General features: G+C 45.1%; 1 protein-coding gene across 2 annotated transcripts in view; it reads left to right on the top strand.

Moving 5' to 3' along the window:
• WDFY1 (WD repeat and FYVE domain containing 1) overlaps positions 1–17,689 on the top strand; it is a 52,801-nt gene that overhangs the window by 8,662 nt on the left and 26,450 nt on the right. For both annotated transcript variants that reach the window (XM_067538976.1, XM_067538975.1), the window contains exons 2-5: positions 3,433–3,500; positions 6,805–6,878; positions 14,232–14,286; positions 15,885–16,035. In XM_067538976.1, the coding sequence (XP_067395077.1) occupies positions 3,433–3,500; positions 6,805–6,878; positions 14,232–14,286; positions 15,885–16,035 (348 nt within the window). The remainder of the gene's footprint in view (positions 1–3,432; positions 3,501–6,804; positions 6,879–14,231; positions 14,287–15,884; positions 16,036–17,689) is intronic.

Here is a 17,689-nt window from a genome sequence, read left to right as displayed (position 1 = left end):
ATTGTAATGTTATCTCTAGAATTCAGTTTGTAAGCCTGAAGAGATTAATACTTTAGCTTAGCCACTTTTCACTTTGTATTACTTCCCTGAAAAAATCCTTTGATTGTTTATTACATTGTTTGAAATAATGTAACTGAATATTTTACACTTCTACAGTGTCCTCATTAATGGGTCTCTAAAATTAGCCTTCCAACATCCTTCTGAAATAGGTGTGTATTACCTCAATTTTTCATAAGGGATTCTGAGGTACAGAGAAGTTGAGTGATGCTATCTGCAGTCACAGAAGTCTGTGGAAGAATAAACCAGAACTAAATTCCCCTGGGTCCTAGTCCTGTGTAGTAAGTACTGTGTCATTCGTTAAATAAAATGGGGATGAGAATGGAATGATAAGAGTTTGGGGTTAATAAGTGATTTTGATTTTGGCTCTAATGTTGTGGAACTCCTGAAATGAATACTGTACTTAGGAGCAGTGTGTGGAAAGCTGGTTATTTGTTACAGGAGCACTTCATTCTAGTCTCTTCTTGTATTAGAACTGGCATCACCTGCCAAGAAGTTCACTCTCTTGTTCAGGAAGAGGAAGAGCATTGCAGCTGCAGATGTCTAAGAGGCAGAGAAAAGAGAAGTGGGGAAATCAATGTTGGCTGCATAATTAGTCATTATTGAAAAGGGGCTTTTTTTTTTTTTTTTTTTTTTTTTTTTTTTTTGGTCTGTGCTTCATAACATTATACATTTATGATACTGACTGAGGGAGTAGAGCAATAATAGTTTCATCAGTCTTGAATGATTGCAAAAAGCAAACCAGACATTGGTGGTTTAATTCTTATCTGGATTGTCTTTTTTTAAATCTAAATGGAAAGAAACTTTTTCAAAGATATTTGTTTGGCTGAGCTTTGCAGTTTGTCTCCAGTTATGTGGTCTTCCATTAGAGGAACTGTGTCTTTGTAACAATACTATATACACTGCAAATTCTCAAGAAATTATCTGACTAGCAACAAGCTGGCGATGCTATGCCTTCATAGTACTATATTCAAGATGAGTGAAGTGTACAAGAGATCTAGGAGTAAACAAAGGCTATATATTTGCAAAATCTGTAATGAATTTTCTCAATTGCTATGGTTACTGCGGTTCACTCGTCTGTCAGTTGAGAACAGAGATAATTGAAGGAAGGGCTTTGGTCAAAAGTGAAAGACTTGAATTCGTGCATCTGAAAACTGCACTTGGAAATTCTTCAGTTTTGGTGAGTGTGATGAAGCTGCATAAAAAGCAGCAGGTGATCTGAACTTTTTTAAAGCTTTGGAAAAAAAAATAACATGTTAATGGCAACTGACTTTTAATAGTGGTGCCCAAATGGAAGGAGCATGTGGACTTTTGGGAACAAAGCTATTAATGGTTCACATCTGATATATTAAATGAGGGAAAACAACCTCTGCTGCTGTGAAGTATAGTTTCTGGATCTTGCAGCAGGCTGTGGATGGTGGTAGGGGAGCCATGTCACTTCCTTAAAATAACACACATTTGTGAAGGATAACATATCTAACTGACGGGCTTGGGTACAGTGCAGTGTGTGGGGCATGGGATGACATGTTGAACAAATATAAATAATGAACAGTAGCTTGATGTCCAGCCTGTGTCCTGAATGAAATAGTGGCCTTACTGGGGAAAATTGGGTATGTGGTCACATATCATAACTTTTTAATAATGTATATGCAAAAAAGGCTGAGTTAGGGGATGCATTGGCAACTCTGATTTTGCCATGTCAAACTTTGGCAATTGTACTTGTATGAACTGCAAACCGAAGAGGTTTTTTACCTAGAATATTTGGTTGGAATTCTAACATAATACACTGTAGGCCAGCCTTGAAAAATATACCAGCCCTAATGCCCTATCTACTTGCCCTCCTTTCTTCGTTTATTATAGTTAAAATTGAGTCACTGAACAGTCTTGTGTGGATGAGGTAGAAAATGTAAGCTTGCTGTAACTTGCGACTGGACGTGACACAACTTAACTCTTCTAAAAAAATAAAAAAATTACCATCCCCCCCCCCACCCCCACCCAGCCCCATACAAACCCCACAACGTTTGTGAAACTAGTGCTTGTATCTTTTTTATTTGAATATCACATTTCATTGGCAGTCTCTTGTAAATGTGACTTCCTTATTCCTTTAGGGTGTAATCTGTAAATACCTTCAATATAACAGTATAAATGGATGCACAAAGTACTCGGCCGCAAAAGGGGAGACTCAGTAGCAAAAGCCTTGGGAAAAGCTCAAAAAGTTAAAATTAGACTGGGGGGGGATATCTTAGTGATGCTCTCTATTTGAATCTTTTATTTTTATTTTTTAATCTTCTGCTGAAGTCTTTTTTTTTTTTTAAATGTTGTTCTTCCTCTTCTTCCCACCAACCCGCCCCTAAAAAGCCTTCAGGGGAGGCACAGGAACAATGGTTCTGAATTTTCGGAAGAGCTTTCCTCTATTGACTTGATCCTGCACCATTGGATTCAATGGGAGCAAGCCTCGTGCACAAACCTGCATGTTTTCTCCATTTCCCTTCTGGTGTGGTGCTACTGTAAACAGATCAACACTTTTTTTTTTTTTATTTGCATTTTATGTGCAAGGGAGCTCCCCTCAGCAAAACATGATCTCATGCTAGTGTATGAGACAAAATTTAACTAACAACAAAACAGGGAAACTGATCATACACAAAGTAATCTAAGCTTATCCATGGAAGGAAGGAAGGAGAGAATAGGGAATTTTTTTGGCAATCTTTGCCTCTTTATAGATCACTTGTAGCAGTAGCAAATATAATACTTTTTTTTTTTTTAATTGACCATTTTGTGCAGTGGAATGGACTATAGAAGGAAGGGGTTGAGCCACCGTCACTACTACTATTGGATACCAGTATAGATAAAATGGGTGAAGCCCTGAAAAATGCAGAGACTCCCATTGGGTGACTCAACTGATCTTTGTGACCTACTCTGTTAGTTTGAATGTAATTATGTAGTATAAACAAATGATGTTTATATATAAAACATGGTCTAGTTTGACAGCAGGATGACCAGATGCTTCCTGGATCAAGCTTAAATTTCTTCTTTGGTTCTGACCAACAAAGAATATATAATAACTACTATAGAATGTATAATGAACTACTCTTTATCGGGAGGTTTATAGTCTGGAAATAGTCTTCCGCAAAGGCTTGCATACCTACTCAGATAATATTACAACTGCTGTGGAGGAAGCTGTTCAGAGTCCTCTCTGAATGCATTATCCTGTACCACATTAAAATGGGGTAATAGAAAAACAGAGGGGTTACTTGAGGTTTTTTTAAAAATAAAATAAAAAACAATCCCCCTTCCTCCACACCGGTATAGGTGTAACGATTGATGCACATGCTTACAACTTTCCTTTTTCTTCCTCCTTTTTCCTACGCCCCACAGAACAATTCGAATATGGCTGAAAAGGGACAGTGGCCAGTACTGGCCAAGCATCTACCATACAATGTCATGTAAGTAACACTGTACATGAATGTAAATGTTAAGATATATACTAGTGTTGATTTCTAGGTTCAGCCAAATAGAATTCTTTCTGTGGATCTGTTTAAATTGTTAAAGTTTAAAAAAAAAAAAAAAAAAAAAAGGGTGGTAGTAATTGCAAAATCCCTTTTGAATTAGAATAATTTAACACTAATTGTAGCTAAGCTCAGAACAGAAATATTTGCTAGCTTTTTAACTTTTCAGCATAACTGTACTAATTTTATGTCAATAGTGTTGTAGTCTCCTCTTTTTTGTTTTAAAGGAGAGTATAATTACATACCACACAGTAACATTGTGCTAACTTGTATACTGGGGAGCATCTTTAGTAATGATGTCTCATAGTTTGGCAACATTACACTTACACACACTCCTTAAAGGTACATTCATATTCTTTAGGTCTGAATTTGATCTAAAGTTTTTATATAGTGTGAGTGTGTTTTCTCGATTCTGAATGTTTAGCCTTAAAACTCTGAATGAGACATTAAAATCTGAACAACATCTTGTTTATGTAATATTATTGGAATCAGAAGTGGCTATTGCACATGACCTTGCTAGTTAGTGTATTTACATTTTTAGGAGTCAATCACATGGGGGAAATGCTTACTATTTGCTGCGATGCATCACTTCTTAGAACCTGAATGCATCACCCTTAAAATCTCTTGTTCTTTAATCTTTCTGCCTAAAGAATCAATACTTAAGTGTAGAGCTGTTGCCCAGATGCTGTGCATAAATAGTTTTAACCATGTCAGTGTAGGATATACACAAACAGGGGTTTAAATCCTGCAGTATAATCAAAACCATCATTGAAGACAATGCAAGTTTTGACTGAGGACTGCAGGATTTGGCCCTTAACGTTCTGTTCTGTTTTCTCTGGTACAGCTGTATGCCAACTAACAAACCTTAAATGTTATAGTCTTAGAGCTGAACTAGCCACTGAAAATGATGCTGATGCACAAGTTTTCTGAACCATTAATTTTTTTAGACAAATTTTGGGGCCATGGAGAAGGTTGAGATGAATGGAAAAAGCTAATGCTAGGCAAAATTAGGTTGTAAATTGGGACCCAGGAAACTGTAGGCTAGTTAACCTGATATCAGTCCTAGGCAAAATCCCAGCCTCAGAAAGGCTGATATGGGACACAGAAAGAATTACAGAATTGTAGCATGGTTAAGCTAATTAGGATGGTTTTATAAAAAATAGGTTTTGTCAAACCATTTTTTGAGATCATGAGTTTGATAAAAGTGGTACCATAGTAAACTTAGACTTCTGTAAGGCATCTGAGGTAGTTCCACATAACATTGTTTGGAAGCAGGGGAGTGGGGGGGAAGGCTCTTGAAGATCAATGCAGCCCATGTTAAATGGATTATTAACTGATAGCTCACAAAAAGTAATTGTAAACAAGGAATAGCGGTCCAGTTGAGGTGTTTCTAGCGGGGTCTGTCTGGGTTCTGGTCTTGGCCCAATGCTATTCAGTACCTTTGTCGATGATTTGGAAGAAATATAAAATCATTGCTGGTAAAATTTGCAGATGACACAGACTAGTGAAATGGTAAATGATGAGGACAGGTTAGTTATATGACCTGTATCACTTGGTGGTCTCATTTGAGCATGCATTTTAATGTTGTCAAATACAAGGTTATACATCTAGGAACAAAGAATGTAGGTCATACTTATAAGGTGGGGGACTGTATCCTGGAAAGCAGTTACTCTGAAAAAGACTTAAGGGTCATGGTACACAACCAGTTGAATATGAGCTTCCAGTAGGATGGTGTAGCTAAGAGGGTGAATGTGAGGGAGGTGGTGTTTACCTCTGCATGTGGCATTAGTGAGACCATTACTGGAATGCTGTGTCCAGTTCTGGTGTCCAAAGTTCAGAAGAGATGTTGAAATATTGGGCAGGTTCAGCAAATAACTACAAGAACAATTCAGGGTCTGGAAAACAGAGTTTCTTTAATATTTAGATTTATTTATTTTATTCAAGAGAAGCTTAGGAGGCAATGTGATCAGTCTACAAGTGTCTATGTCGGGAAGAGATTTTTGATAGCTAGCAGAAAATGACATGAGATCAAGTGGTTGGAAGCTGAAGCTAAACAAATTCAGACTAGACATAAGGTCCTCATTTCACAGTAAGGGTAATTAACCATTGGAATAGCTTGCCTAGCAATGATGTGCATTCCCCATCTCTTGAAATCAAGACTAGATATTCTAAAAGACCTACTATAGCTCAAACAGAAGTTATATGCTTGATACAGAAATTACTGGGTGAGGCTCTTTTCCCTGTGTTATGCAGGAGGACAGATTAGATTATTGGAGTGGTCCTGTCTAGCATTATGTATCAAAGGAAACTGGAAAAAATCATGTTAACATTAAGTTGCATTAGATGGACATAGAAATATCTGCCAAGATATCAGAGGAAAAATAGTAAATCAGTCTCTCCCCCACGAAAAAATTCAGCCAGTGTTGCAAATGATTTATCATTGTGATGATGCAGAAATTATCATGTGGTGAAATAGATTTGTCACCCTTATTTATTTTTGTATTACTTTTTAAAATTCCTCTTTCATTGTCGGCCTTGTAGCTCTGTTCACCACATTCTCACAAAGTATGTTTAAAGACATTCTTCCCTTTTTTGAGGTTTCTTCTGGTTTTGTATTGGACTATTGGAATAGCCTGCATATAATCAGATGAGACCCAGTCTTTGTGTGGCCACCAACAGAATCGCAAAATGACTGTTTACCACAACAGATATGCAAGGTTTGAAATGTGTGGTCAGACATGAGGTTAATATGTGGTCAAATGTTCATGCCCAGAAGTCTGCCTCTTCCAGTGGTGTCTTATTCCAACTCAAGAAAGGTGATAGATGGTCCTGCATGGTTGCACTGTCATGCAGTTCAAAGACTTAGGCTTGCTATGTTATCTCAAGTTCAATCTTTCAGATGTGAGCTGTTGTGTATGAACTCTTCAAGCCAGGTTTTCAGCTGTGGTCAAATTCCCTTTGTTTGTTCCAGCTAGTGGCTGTAATTAATCTTCCATGGACTTAATTTTAATGTGATATGTTTCCTTTAAAGCAGTATTGTATCTTTCTGTAGCCTAGCAACAGGGAATTAAATCCTTCAAACTAAGCAAAGACACAATAAAAACCTAAGACAGTCTCTTCAGTTGGAGCCAGAATGTCAAACTACTTATCAAAACCAGGCATCTTTCTTCCTTGAAGCCAAAGAAATTCAGTGTTAATTGTGATGTGTACTTTAACTGTCTTGTGATGGTTTTCTTGGCAGCTCCTTGTTCAGCTATGGCTTATCATCATGACAGCAGAAGAATATTTGTAGGCCAGGATAATGGTGCCATTATGGTAAGTTGTTGCTGCTGCAGTTTCTATTAAGAATGCAAGTTAATTGTGAAGCTGCTTTGGTAAGTGAGAGGATAATTGCAAACTTGACTGAATTGTCCATGAGCAGTATATATAGTCAGCCCGTATGCAGCCCTTTATTTTATACTTGAATCAAATTATAGAATAACTGAAAACTGTTTGCATGTTTCAGGTGAAGTAACTTCACTTTCCTTGCTTTGGGACTTCATGTCATTGTGTGTATGATTGTAGTTGAGTTCTTTCACACCTAGCTCTACTGCATTAGTGTCCAGCCCTTTCACTGTCCCTTCTGAGCGATCACCCAATCATGCATCCCTTGCCTCATTTCTTGGTGCAGAGGCTACATCTCCTGTTTTCTTATATTTTACTCTCGTTTCTGCACCTTTGCTGCCACATGTACTTTCTCCCTCAAAAAATGTTGCAGAGAGCAGTTCTCTGTTACAAACAAGGGGAGAAAAGGTTGGAGAGAACACACAACTAACCTCAGAGAAGGGATGAAAACTTATTACTGCTGAAGCTTCACTTCCATAAGAAACCCTTAAAAATACAAGGTGATGCAGGATAGGGTAACTGTCAATATCTGATGAAATCTCTCATTTTTTCCCTTCAAATGCATTGCAGATCCTCTGCTAAAAAGATGAGTGATCAGTCTCCATGCAGCTGATACTAACAAATCTTCACCGTAATCTGTGATCAGCATAGTATTGAGTGTAATATCTGCCAGCCTGTGGTTCTATCTTCGAGTGATTGCTCATATCCATTCCCATTTAGGTGTGTGTGTGCTCCGTACACAGTTTCCCGGAACTTTTTTGCCCTTAGCAGTCCCGGTAGGGTCGGCTCAGGCGCCCCCTGGAGTCCCGCGCCCATGTCGCGGTACATAGGGCACTGCTGACCCCACCGGCCCCCAGTCCCTTCTTTCCGCCCGTTGACTGTTGCTGGAACATTGCCTCTTGCTTGCAAGTCGCAAACCCTTAGCTACCTTTGCTCTTCAAATCGAGAAAACTGTTAGTAGATACTCAGAAAAGCCCTCAAGGGTTCTTTCTCTCTGCGTTGGGTCATGCCTGGCTCAACCGGATTCAAACCGTGCACCGAGTGTGCCAAGCCGGTCCCTGTGAGTGACCCTCACTCACGCTGCCTCCGATGCCTCAGGGAGCAGCACCACAGGGACAAGTGTAAGATCTGTAAGGCCTTCAAGCCGCGGACCCAGAAGGAGAGAGAGGCGCGGCTGAAGGCGATTTTGATGGAGTCCGCTCTATGCCTGGACCCCGTACCAGCGCGGTCATCTGCGGCACCGAGCGTCTCCTCGGTGCGGAGCGCTCCGCCGGCACCGACTTCGTCATCCAAGGGGCTGGCACCGAAGCGCCGCAAGGAATCAGCGCACCGGGACTCCTCCGCACCGCTCCCCGGCACCGGGGGAGTCCGGAGATGCCCCAGCCACGTGCCGTTGAGAGTACTCCGGCACCGGCATCTCCGCGCAAGGAGCTCTCCCCGACTCCTCGGAGTGGGGCAGAACCCTTGCAAGGGCCGTTGACGCCGGAGGCGTTCTCCGTGGCACGCGCTCTCGTGGGCCTGCCCACGCCTCCGTCCCACCCCAGCCGAGGATGGGACCTGCGTCTCGGGGTAAGCCCACAATGGGTGGACCTGGTGGGTGGCGGAGACAGGAGTCGAAGTCTCCCCCCAGACGGCCATGGAGGGTTGAGAGTGCGGGCTCCCCTCCCAGCTCCGGCACCGAGTCGAGCTCCTCGACGTCGCGGCACCGTGGCAGGTCGAGGAGCTCACGGGGGACAACGACTCCGTCCTCTGTTGACAGCCCAGCTCGGCGCCGCAGCTTTCGGCACTGGTCTCGATCCCCGGCACCCAGTCCGGCGCGGATCCCGGTGTCTTCGGTGACACTGCCAACATCATCGGCACCGCCACCACCACCGCCAACTTCGGCCCTGCCAACTGCTTCATCGCTGACCTCGGCACCGCTGTCTTCGGCACCGACACCCCCGGCACCGACGCGCAGTCCATCCCGCGCTCGGTCCCGTTCCTCGGGTCGGCACCGATCCCGGTCCCGATCCTCTCGCCGGCACCGACGGCATCGCTCCCGATCACCAAAAGGGGGCAAACCCGTCGCAAGTCATCAAGAGGGAGGAGACGCTTGGGCTCGAGCAGCTCCTCTTCCTGCCGGCACCACTCACGATGGCACCGACACTCGTCGTCGTCGAGTTCACGGAGCCATTCCCCCAAGCCCAGGAGCAAACGCCGTTCCAGTAGGTCCGGCTCCAGATCGCGGTACCGGGCAACTCACTCGGCACCGATGCCGGCTCTGGCTTGGCCTCAGGGACCTTGGCAGTGGCCTTACTGGGGCCCCTGGGGTACACAGGTGGGACAGGCGACGGCTTCGCTCAAGTCATTGGCGGCGCCACCACCACTTCCTCCAGTGTCCCACACGGGGAGGGATCATCCCTCGGACGAGGGATCCGATCCGGAGGAAGGCCCCTCCGCAGGGCCCCTTCCTCAGTCCTCCTCCTCATCCCCTGATGATGTCACCTTCCGGGGTCGTAAGGGCCCTTGGCCAGACTTTCAAGCTCACCAGGACATGCTTAAAAGAGTCGCTGGCAACCTGGGATTAGACCTGAAGGAGCTCTCTGAGGAGGAGGACCCCCTATTTGGAGCCTCAGGGATGGTAGGCCCATCTAGAGTGGCCCTCCCTATCCACGAGAGGGTGCTCAAGGTGGCCAAGTCCCTTTGGCAGACTCCAGCCTCGGTTCCTCCCACGGCCAAGGGAGCCGAAAAGAAGTACTCCGTCCCTATGGAGGGGGTGGAGTACTTGTACATTCACCCGGCACCGTGCTCTCTGGTTGTCGATGCAGTCAACCAGAGAGAGAGACAAGGGGGTCAGTCCAACACCCCAAAGAATAAAGACGCCAAGAAACTGGACCTCTTCGGCTGCAAGGCCTATACAACGGCGTCTCTGCAGCTGAGGATCGCCAATCATCAGGCGCTCATAGGGAAGTATAACCTCAACCTATGGTCCTCACTGCAGAGGCTCACCGAGGTCCTGCCGCAGGTCCTGCCCTAGGACAAGACCGCGGATTTCATGGCGGTGATAGAAGAAGGGGTTGCAGTGGCAAGAGCAGCCCTAAACTCTTCTAGCGACGCGGCGGACGCCGCTAGTCGGGCCATAGCATCGGCCATTACTATGAGGAGGGCCTCGTGGCTCCAGTCTTCGGGTCTGTCCCAGGAAGCCCAGCGTACCATCCAGGATCTTCCCTTTGATGGAACCGGACTCTTCTCGGACAGAACTGACGACAAACTGCACGCCCTCAAAGACTTGAGGGCCACGCTATGCTCCCTGGGGATCTACACCTCTCAGGCTGCAAGGCGTCAATCTCGCCCTCAGGGCCAGCGGCAGCCTCAACTACCACCGAGGCAGCCCCCCAGACCTGCTCAACCCAGGAGGGGTTGGGAGAGGTTTAGAGGCCTTAACCACCGTAATCGTTCGGGGTCTTCGGTGGGAACCTGTGGCTCGAATAAGGACTAGAATAATAAAAAGTCCTTTTGACGTTGCGCAAGGGGGTGGTATTCTTACTTACCCCCTGCCTCTCGACCGACCCTTTGCCCACAGGTTGCGACCGTACTACTCCCACTGGCAAAGTGTCACTTCGGACCAATGGGTCCTTGGTATAGTCCACAGAGGCTATGCACTTCAGCTCACGGCCTTCCCCCCAGATTCCCCTCCTGTCCGGCCCCTCCCCAGGGACCCATTGCACGAGCAACTCCTCACTCAGGAAGTCTGCTCCCTCCTCCAGCTGGGGGCGGTGGAGGAAGTCCCTCTAAGAAAGGGGACAAGGGTTTTACTCCCGGTACTTCTTGGTCCCCAAGGCCAAGGGGGGCCTGAGGCCCATTCTAGACCTCCGCCGTCTGAACAGGTTTATCAGACGCCTAAAGTTCCGGATGGTCTCCCTGGCCTCGATTATTCCTACCCTGGATCCAGGGGATTGGTATGCGGCCCTCGATCTCAAGGACGCATATTTCCACATTTCTATCCTCCCAGGACACAGAAGGTTCCTAAGATTCATGGTAGCTGGTGTCCACTACCAATTTACAGCCCTGCCTTTTGGTCTTTCGTCTGCCCCCAGGGTTTTTACGAAGTGTATGGCAGTGGTGGCAGCACATCTGCACCGCAAAGGAGTCCAGATATTCCCATACCTGGACGATTGGCTAATTCGGGGCAGGTCCTTGGTCCATGTCAGGAACAGCCTGGAACTCATGTGCGCAGCTTGCACCGACCTGGGTCTGCTCATCAACGAGCAGAAATCCATTCTCACCCCGGGGCAGCGCATAGAGTTCATCGGGGCCACGCTAGACGCCACCCAGGCTAGAGCCTTCCTCCCGAGACCCCGCTTCGAGGCAATGGCTGCCTTGATAGACGACCTTCACAGGTCCCCACGACGACAGCCAGGCGATGCCTTCAGCTGTTGGGACACATGGCAGCCTGCACGTATGTGGTGTGGTTAGCTCGCCTCAGACTCAGGCCCCTTCAGAGGTGGCTAGCCTCTGTGTACACCCCAATCAGACATCCTCTCAACAGGATAGTCACTTTACCCCCCTCAGTACTGACTTCCCTGCTTTGGTGGACGGATCCGAGGGAGTGTTGAAGGGAGTTCCCTTCAGGGAGATTGTACCGTCGGTAACCTTGATCACCGACGCCTCCGATGTGGGGTGGGGAGCGCACATCACGGGAAACCTCAGTACCCAAGGGCGCTGGTCACCAAGCGAGATCTCCCTGCACATCAATGTCAGGGAACTCAGGGCAGTCCGCCTTGCTTGCAAGGTCTTCCTCCGGTTCCTCCGGTACAGGTCCTAATGGACAACACGGCAGCCATGTTCTACATGAACAGGCAAGGGGGAGCACACTCCTCGGCCCTATGCCAGGAAGCCACGTTGCTCTGGGAATTGGCGGTGAGGCACGACTTCCATATAGCTGCCTCTCATCTCCCGGGGGTCAGGAACGATGAGGCAGACCGCCTCAGCAGATCGTTCCTCCCCTGGCACGATTGGTCTTTACACCAGGAAGTGGTGGATTTTGTCTTCCACAGGTGCGGGGTTCCCCATCTGGACCTGTTCGCATCGGCCTGGAACAGGAAATGCCCGAGGTTCTGCTCACTCCGAGGGCGCGAACCGGGCTCTGTTTCCGATGTGTTCCTGATAGAATGGACGGGGGCCCTCATGTATGCATTTCCCCCCCATCCCCTTACTATCCAGAGTCCTCTTGAAAATCAAGAGGGACAAGGCAGACATCATACTGATCGCCCCAGCCTGGCCCAGACAGCACTGGTTCAGCAGGTTGCTGGACCTGTCCATAGCCACGCCCCTGCCACTGCCGAGGCGCCACGACCTGCTTTCCCAGGACCAGGGTCGCCTGCTCCACCCGGATCTGGACTCCCTCCACCTGACAGCGTGGAGACTCTGTGGCTAACAGAGGGAGAGAGGGCCTGCTCCATGTCAGTGCAGCAGGTCTTACTTAACAGAAGGAAACCTTCCACTCAGTTGGTATACAGGGCCAAGTGGAAGCGGTTTACGTGTTGGGCTCAGTCCCGGGGCATTCTACCGAGCTCCTCGCCAATCCAGGCGATTTTGGAGTACCTCCTTCACCTGAAGTTGCAGGGCTTAGCCCTGGCCTCTCTCAGGGTACACCTGGCGGCCATCTCGGCCTTCCACCAGCCGATGGAGGGCAGATCCCTGTTCTCACACCCCCATGTCATCTAGGTTCCTTAAAGGGGTGGAGAGGCTATATCCCCAGGTCCGTGACCCGGTGCCTCCCTGGGATTTGAACCTGGTCCTTGCCATGCTGACAGGACCCTCCTTCGAGCCCTTGGCGACATGCCCGTTGCTCGTACTCTCATGGAAGGTGTCCTTCCTAGTGGCCATTACATCGGCCAGAAGGGTCTCTGAGATAAGGGCCTTAACCTCAGAGCCCCCCTATACGGTTTTTTACAAAGATAAGGTCCGACTGAGACCCCACCCGGCCTTCCTGCCGAAGGTGGTATCTCAGTTTCATTATAATCAGGATATTTTCCTCCCTGTTTTTTCCCAAATCACATGGTTCGGAGGAGGAACGGAGATGGCACTCTTTGGATGTCAGACGAGCCTTGGCCTTCTACCTAGAGAGGACCAAGCCCTTCCAGAAATCGACGCAGCTATTTGTGGCAGTGGTGGACCGGATGAAAGGCTCACCTGTCTCCAACCAGTGCATCTCCACCTGGATCACCACCTGCATCAAGACCTGCTATGAGCAGGCAAAGGTACCGCTTCCAGGGACTGTAACGGCACACTCGACCAGGGCCCAGGCCTCATCGGCGGCCTTCCTGGGAAGAGTGCCCCTGCAGGACATCTGCAGAGCAGCGACCTGGTCGACGGTGCATACCTTTTATGTCCCACTACGCCATTGTGCAGCAGGCGAGGGAGGACGTGGGGTTTGGCAGAGCCGTCCTGGCAAGGGCAGCACAACGTTAACTCCTACCCACCTCCAGGTATGGCTATCTAGTCACCTAAATGGGAATGGATATGAGCAATCACTCGAAGATAGAAAACAGGGTTACTTACCAGTAACTGTTGTTCTTCGAGATGTGTTGCTCATATCCATTCCGCACCCATCCTCCGTCCCCACTGTCCGAGTCGGCAGAAAGAAGGGATTGGGGGCCGGTGGGGTCGGCAGTGCCCTATGTACTGCGACATGGGCACGGGACTCCAGGGGGCACCTGAGCCGACCCTACCGGGACTGCTAAGGGCAAAAAAGTTCCGGGAAACTATGCACGGAGCGTGCACACACCTAAATGGGAATGGATATGAGCAACACATCTCGAAGAACAACAGTTTCTGGTAAGTAACCCTGTTTTTCTAATGGCTGGTCTACACTAAAAAATTAGATCGACCCAACTATGTCATTCAGGGGTATGAAAAATCCACATCCCTTAGCCACATGGTTTAGCCAGCTGAAGTCCCTGTGTATACAGCACCAGGTTGATGAAAGAATTCTTCCACTGACATAGCTACTGCCTCTTGGGGAGGTAGATTAACCGCAGCGACAGGAAAACCCTTTCATTTCATCGCTGTAGTGAGCATCTACACTGAAGTGCTTCAGCTGTAGTGTTTCAAGTGTAGACAAGCCTTGAGAACAAACTTGTCTTTTTGTAACATGACAGGTTGTCTTTGGGTGCCAGGTTAAGTCTGTTGGTTATATGAGGTTATTGCTATGTTCTTGCTGCCAAAGATTTTCCTCAAACATTTCAGCCTGAGAGGCTGTGCCCTTTTACTTCTTGTAACTGTGTGTTTCTTTGGTATTAGGAATTTCATATCTCAGAAGACTTTAATAAGATGAACTTTGTCAAGACTTACCCAGGTAATAGAGCATGGGGTCTTTGCTACTGCATTTATTTCACAGATGAGATTTTAAACATTCAATACATTGGGATGCACTTTCATAATTGAGCCTAGTCCAAATATGGACATTGACTCTAACTTTAATAGCATAAAAGATATTGGTAAATTGCTGGTAATTACCTTTAATTCAAAATAGTATCAATTTTTGTAGCTCAAGTATAGAATTTTAGAATGTTTTAAAATCTGATTTTGTGCCATAGTCTTACTGCAAAGCTGCTGGCTTCATTGTGATATAGGGGGCCATGGAGAACATCCTTTCTGAAAAGCTTTACATTCCAAGCTGGAGAAAATGGAATCCTCTGATACTTGTAGTCTGACCCACGTCTTTTAGCAGCTTGTGGGTGGGAGGTGGTTGCTGCAACATTTGCAGCATGAAGGTTATCACAGTTGGACGCTAGCAATCCTCAAAGGTTGGAGAGTAGAAGCTATATTAAAACTACACACAATTTAAGCTAATGTGCTGAATGTCTTTAACTCCTATTATATTGGTGTTCAGCACTGAATTGTAATAATACATTTATGGATGATTTAATCTGCAGGTGAGCATGGCTTCCAAAGGGGGAAACTGAAGCAGTACATGTATCTAATATAAGGAAAGGGGGAAATTCTGCTCTTAAAATACAATTTGGTGGTATTGTCCTAATAGGAGAGAGTACTTACATAGGTGCAGTAATTAGGCCAAAATGCCTGCTACTAAACATTAGAACTCTTGGGTGTTAGTTAAAAGAGTAAGAAGAGTAGTGCACTAAGAATGAGAACATACAAGATCCCCATTCATCAGCTATCTGTGGCATAGGGGACTACTCTATTAAAACTAATGTTGAAGAAAAATACAAGTTCCTTCCAAGCATTATTTTAGAATTCCTTCTAAAGCATGTACAGCCATAATCAGTCTCTACTGTTCCGCAGTTATTAAATAACTTGCAATGTACAGAAGACTTTGTATAGAAGGCAAAAATACAGGAAAACAAAATACAGCTTGTCTTATGACTTCCTGTCGTACTCTAATGGAAAAGGGTGTTTTTGTTTAAAAGAGAAATCTTGTTTGTTTTTAATGCTACAAAAGCCCCTTTATCCTAAAAGCAGATGACTTTACATTTCAGTTCAAAAGAAGTATCTCTAATATATCCTTCCCCTACATTCTTCCACTTTTGTCTCATCTACGTGTTCTTAATTAAATGATCTCAACACTCTACAGAGTGCTCTTTCTGGAGTTTAGCTGTCAACATGGTCTCAAAGGAGACGGACCTTCACATTTCTATGTGAGGGAAATTACTGAATGAAAAGATTCAAATGAGCTGACTTTTTTCTGACATGCCCGATTCATTAAAGGCCAATCACTGAGATTGCAAATGCAAAATAAATTGAGAACTCTGCTAACCTTATCAAACTTTGGGGCTGCAGTAAGTGTGACAGTGAAGGTACAATTCTTTCTTCCTCAAATTATTACTTTTTTCTCTTGGCAACACCTTCAACCCATGTTTCTAACTGTATAACTGAAGATTTGATTGAAATATTTCCACTGAAGCGCTCAGATCTTTTGCTTTATTTCCACAGCTCATCAGAATCGGGTGTCGGCTATCATTTTTTGCCTGGGAGCAGAGTGGGTTATCAGTACAGGCCATGACAAGTGTGTCAGCTGGATGTGCACCAGGAGTGGGAATATGCTGGGAAGACATTACTTCACCTCTTGGGCTTCATGTTTGCAGTATCCAGCAAAAATTATTGCATCACTAACAAACCAGAAGACAAAATTTTATCATTATAGAATCCACTGCAGTATATTTAGTATAGAAAGTATCAAATAACTAACACTAAACCAGTGATTCCCAGACCTTTCTTTGCCATGGCACACCTTGATACCTTTAATTATTTTGAGGCACTCGGCCATATAGTCTCCAAATGAACTCATGAATATTCATGAGCCAATTCAGAGCTCAAGTAGTTTTCAAAAAATTCCGTGGCACACCTGCTCAGACCTGACAGCACACCAATGTGCTGCAGCACACCGGTTGGGAAATACTGTACTAAACCACAGTTGGCAAAATCCAGTTGCATCTTGTAATGCTATATCTTTTTTTTATTTTTCAGTGTATTTATTCATTTATTTGTGAACGCTAAAATTTCAATCTACAATGGCTCTGCGAGTTAATAGTATGAATTAGTGAGGTTCTACTGTTCAGACTCTTTAAAAATGCCATGGCTTCTAACTTACAAAATTATAAGAATACGTCTTAAAGATACTGAAACTTGTGTTCTACAGTTTCTTTCCACAGCATGTGAATAACTTGCTGTGCTGTTTATCCAGATAATTTTTTCTTCAAAGAACAAATTTTTAACTAAAAAGACAATTTACAAATGCTCGTGTGATTGTTGGCCTAGTATACACATTTAAAAATTGGGATTAGAATGAATTTTTAGTAATCAGATTAAAGTAACAGGTAACTTGTATGGCAAGGAGATTAGATTAAAAAAGATGGAACTAGCATGGCATTTTGTGTGTTTGCAGTACATAACTTAAGTATTTTATCCAGACATCTACTATGCAAAGTACAGACGTTGTCAGTGTAATCTTGTTTTATTCATCTGCACCTAAACCCGGTGTTAAAACCATCTGCTATGTCTCTGCTGGTTGAGACAGAATCTATATCCCAGAATAAATCTCGCAAGATGTATCGGTCTAGTCCTCTACCCACTAGCTCCTTTCATTAGGGCTATATCATGTCATGTTAATATGTGCCGTATTTTCCATAATGAATTCAGATTTAACGAGTTAGAACAGAGATAGAAAAGAATGAACTGGTTGATCTTATGGTTCTTTCTTCCTTTCTCTCCTTCCCACCCCACTGTAGGATTGTTCCTTACTGTGCATTTTCTAGTCTTCTGTCCAGGGCAGCTTTAAAATTCCAAAGTGACAGGGCTCACTGCTTTCATTGGAAGCCTGTTTTTAGTGTCAGAAAGCTTTTTCCTAATGTTACACTTATGATTTCTTTTCATTACACTTAATGATAGGCCATTGTACAGTACTTGGTGATTCTTCTCTCCATGATTGCAGACTTGTGCACCGATTTCCTTAGCCAGACTATATATCTTTTTATCCTTACAAATCAGTCAGTTCCTCCAGCTTCTGATCATGTTTGTTGATCTCTTGTAGACTCATTCCATTTTTGTCAGTTACCAGGTTCTGGTAATGCAATGCTTAGGGGGGAACATAATTCACAAGCAACATAGTCAGGGCTGTATATAAAAGGGGTCTAATACCTCTTGATGTGATGCCTGTGTATTATCAGCCTAAAACTGATATGTACCTTTTTTGCTGCTTAATGCTGCAAGCTCGTATTGGATTTGTTGTTGCTGGATAG

The sequence above is a fragment of the Emydura macquarii genome, unplaced genomic scaffold, assembly GCF_026122565.2.
Source record: "Emydura macquarii macquarii isolate MOO-44397 ecotype Brisbane River unplaced genomic scaffold, CSIRO-AGI_Emac_v2 contig_499, whole genome shotgun sequence".
NCBI classification, from domain to species: Eukaryota; Metazoa; Chordata; order Testudines; family Chelidae; genus Emydura; species Emydura macquarii.
Note: the sequence above shows the minus strand (reverse complement) of the source record. Positions and strands in the feature narration are given on the sequence as shown.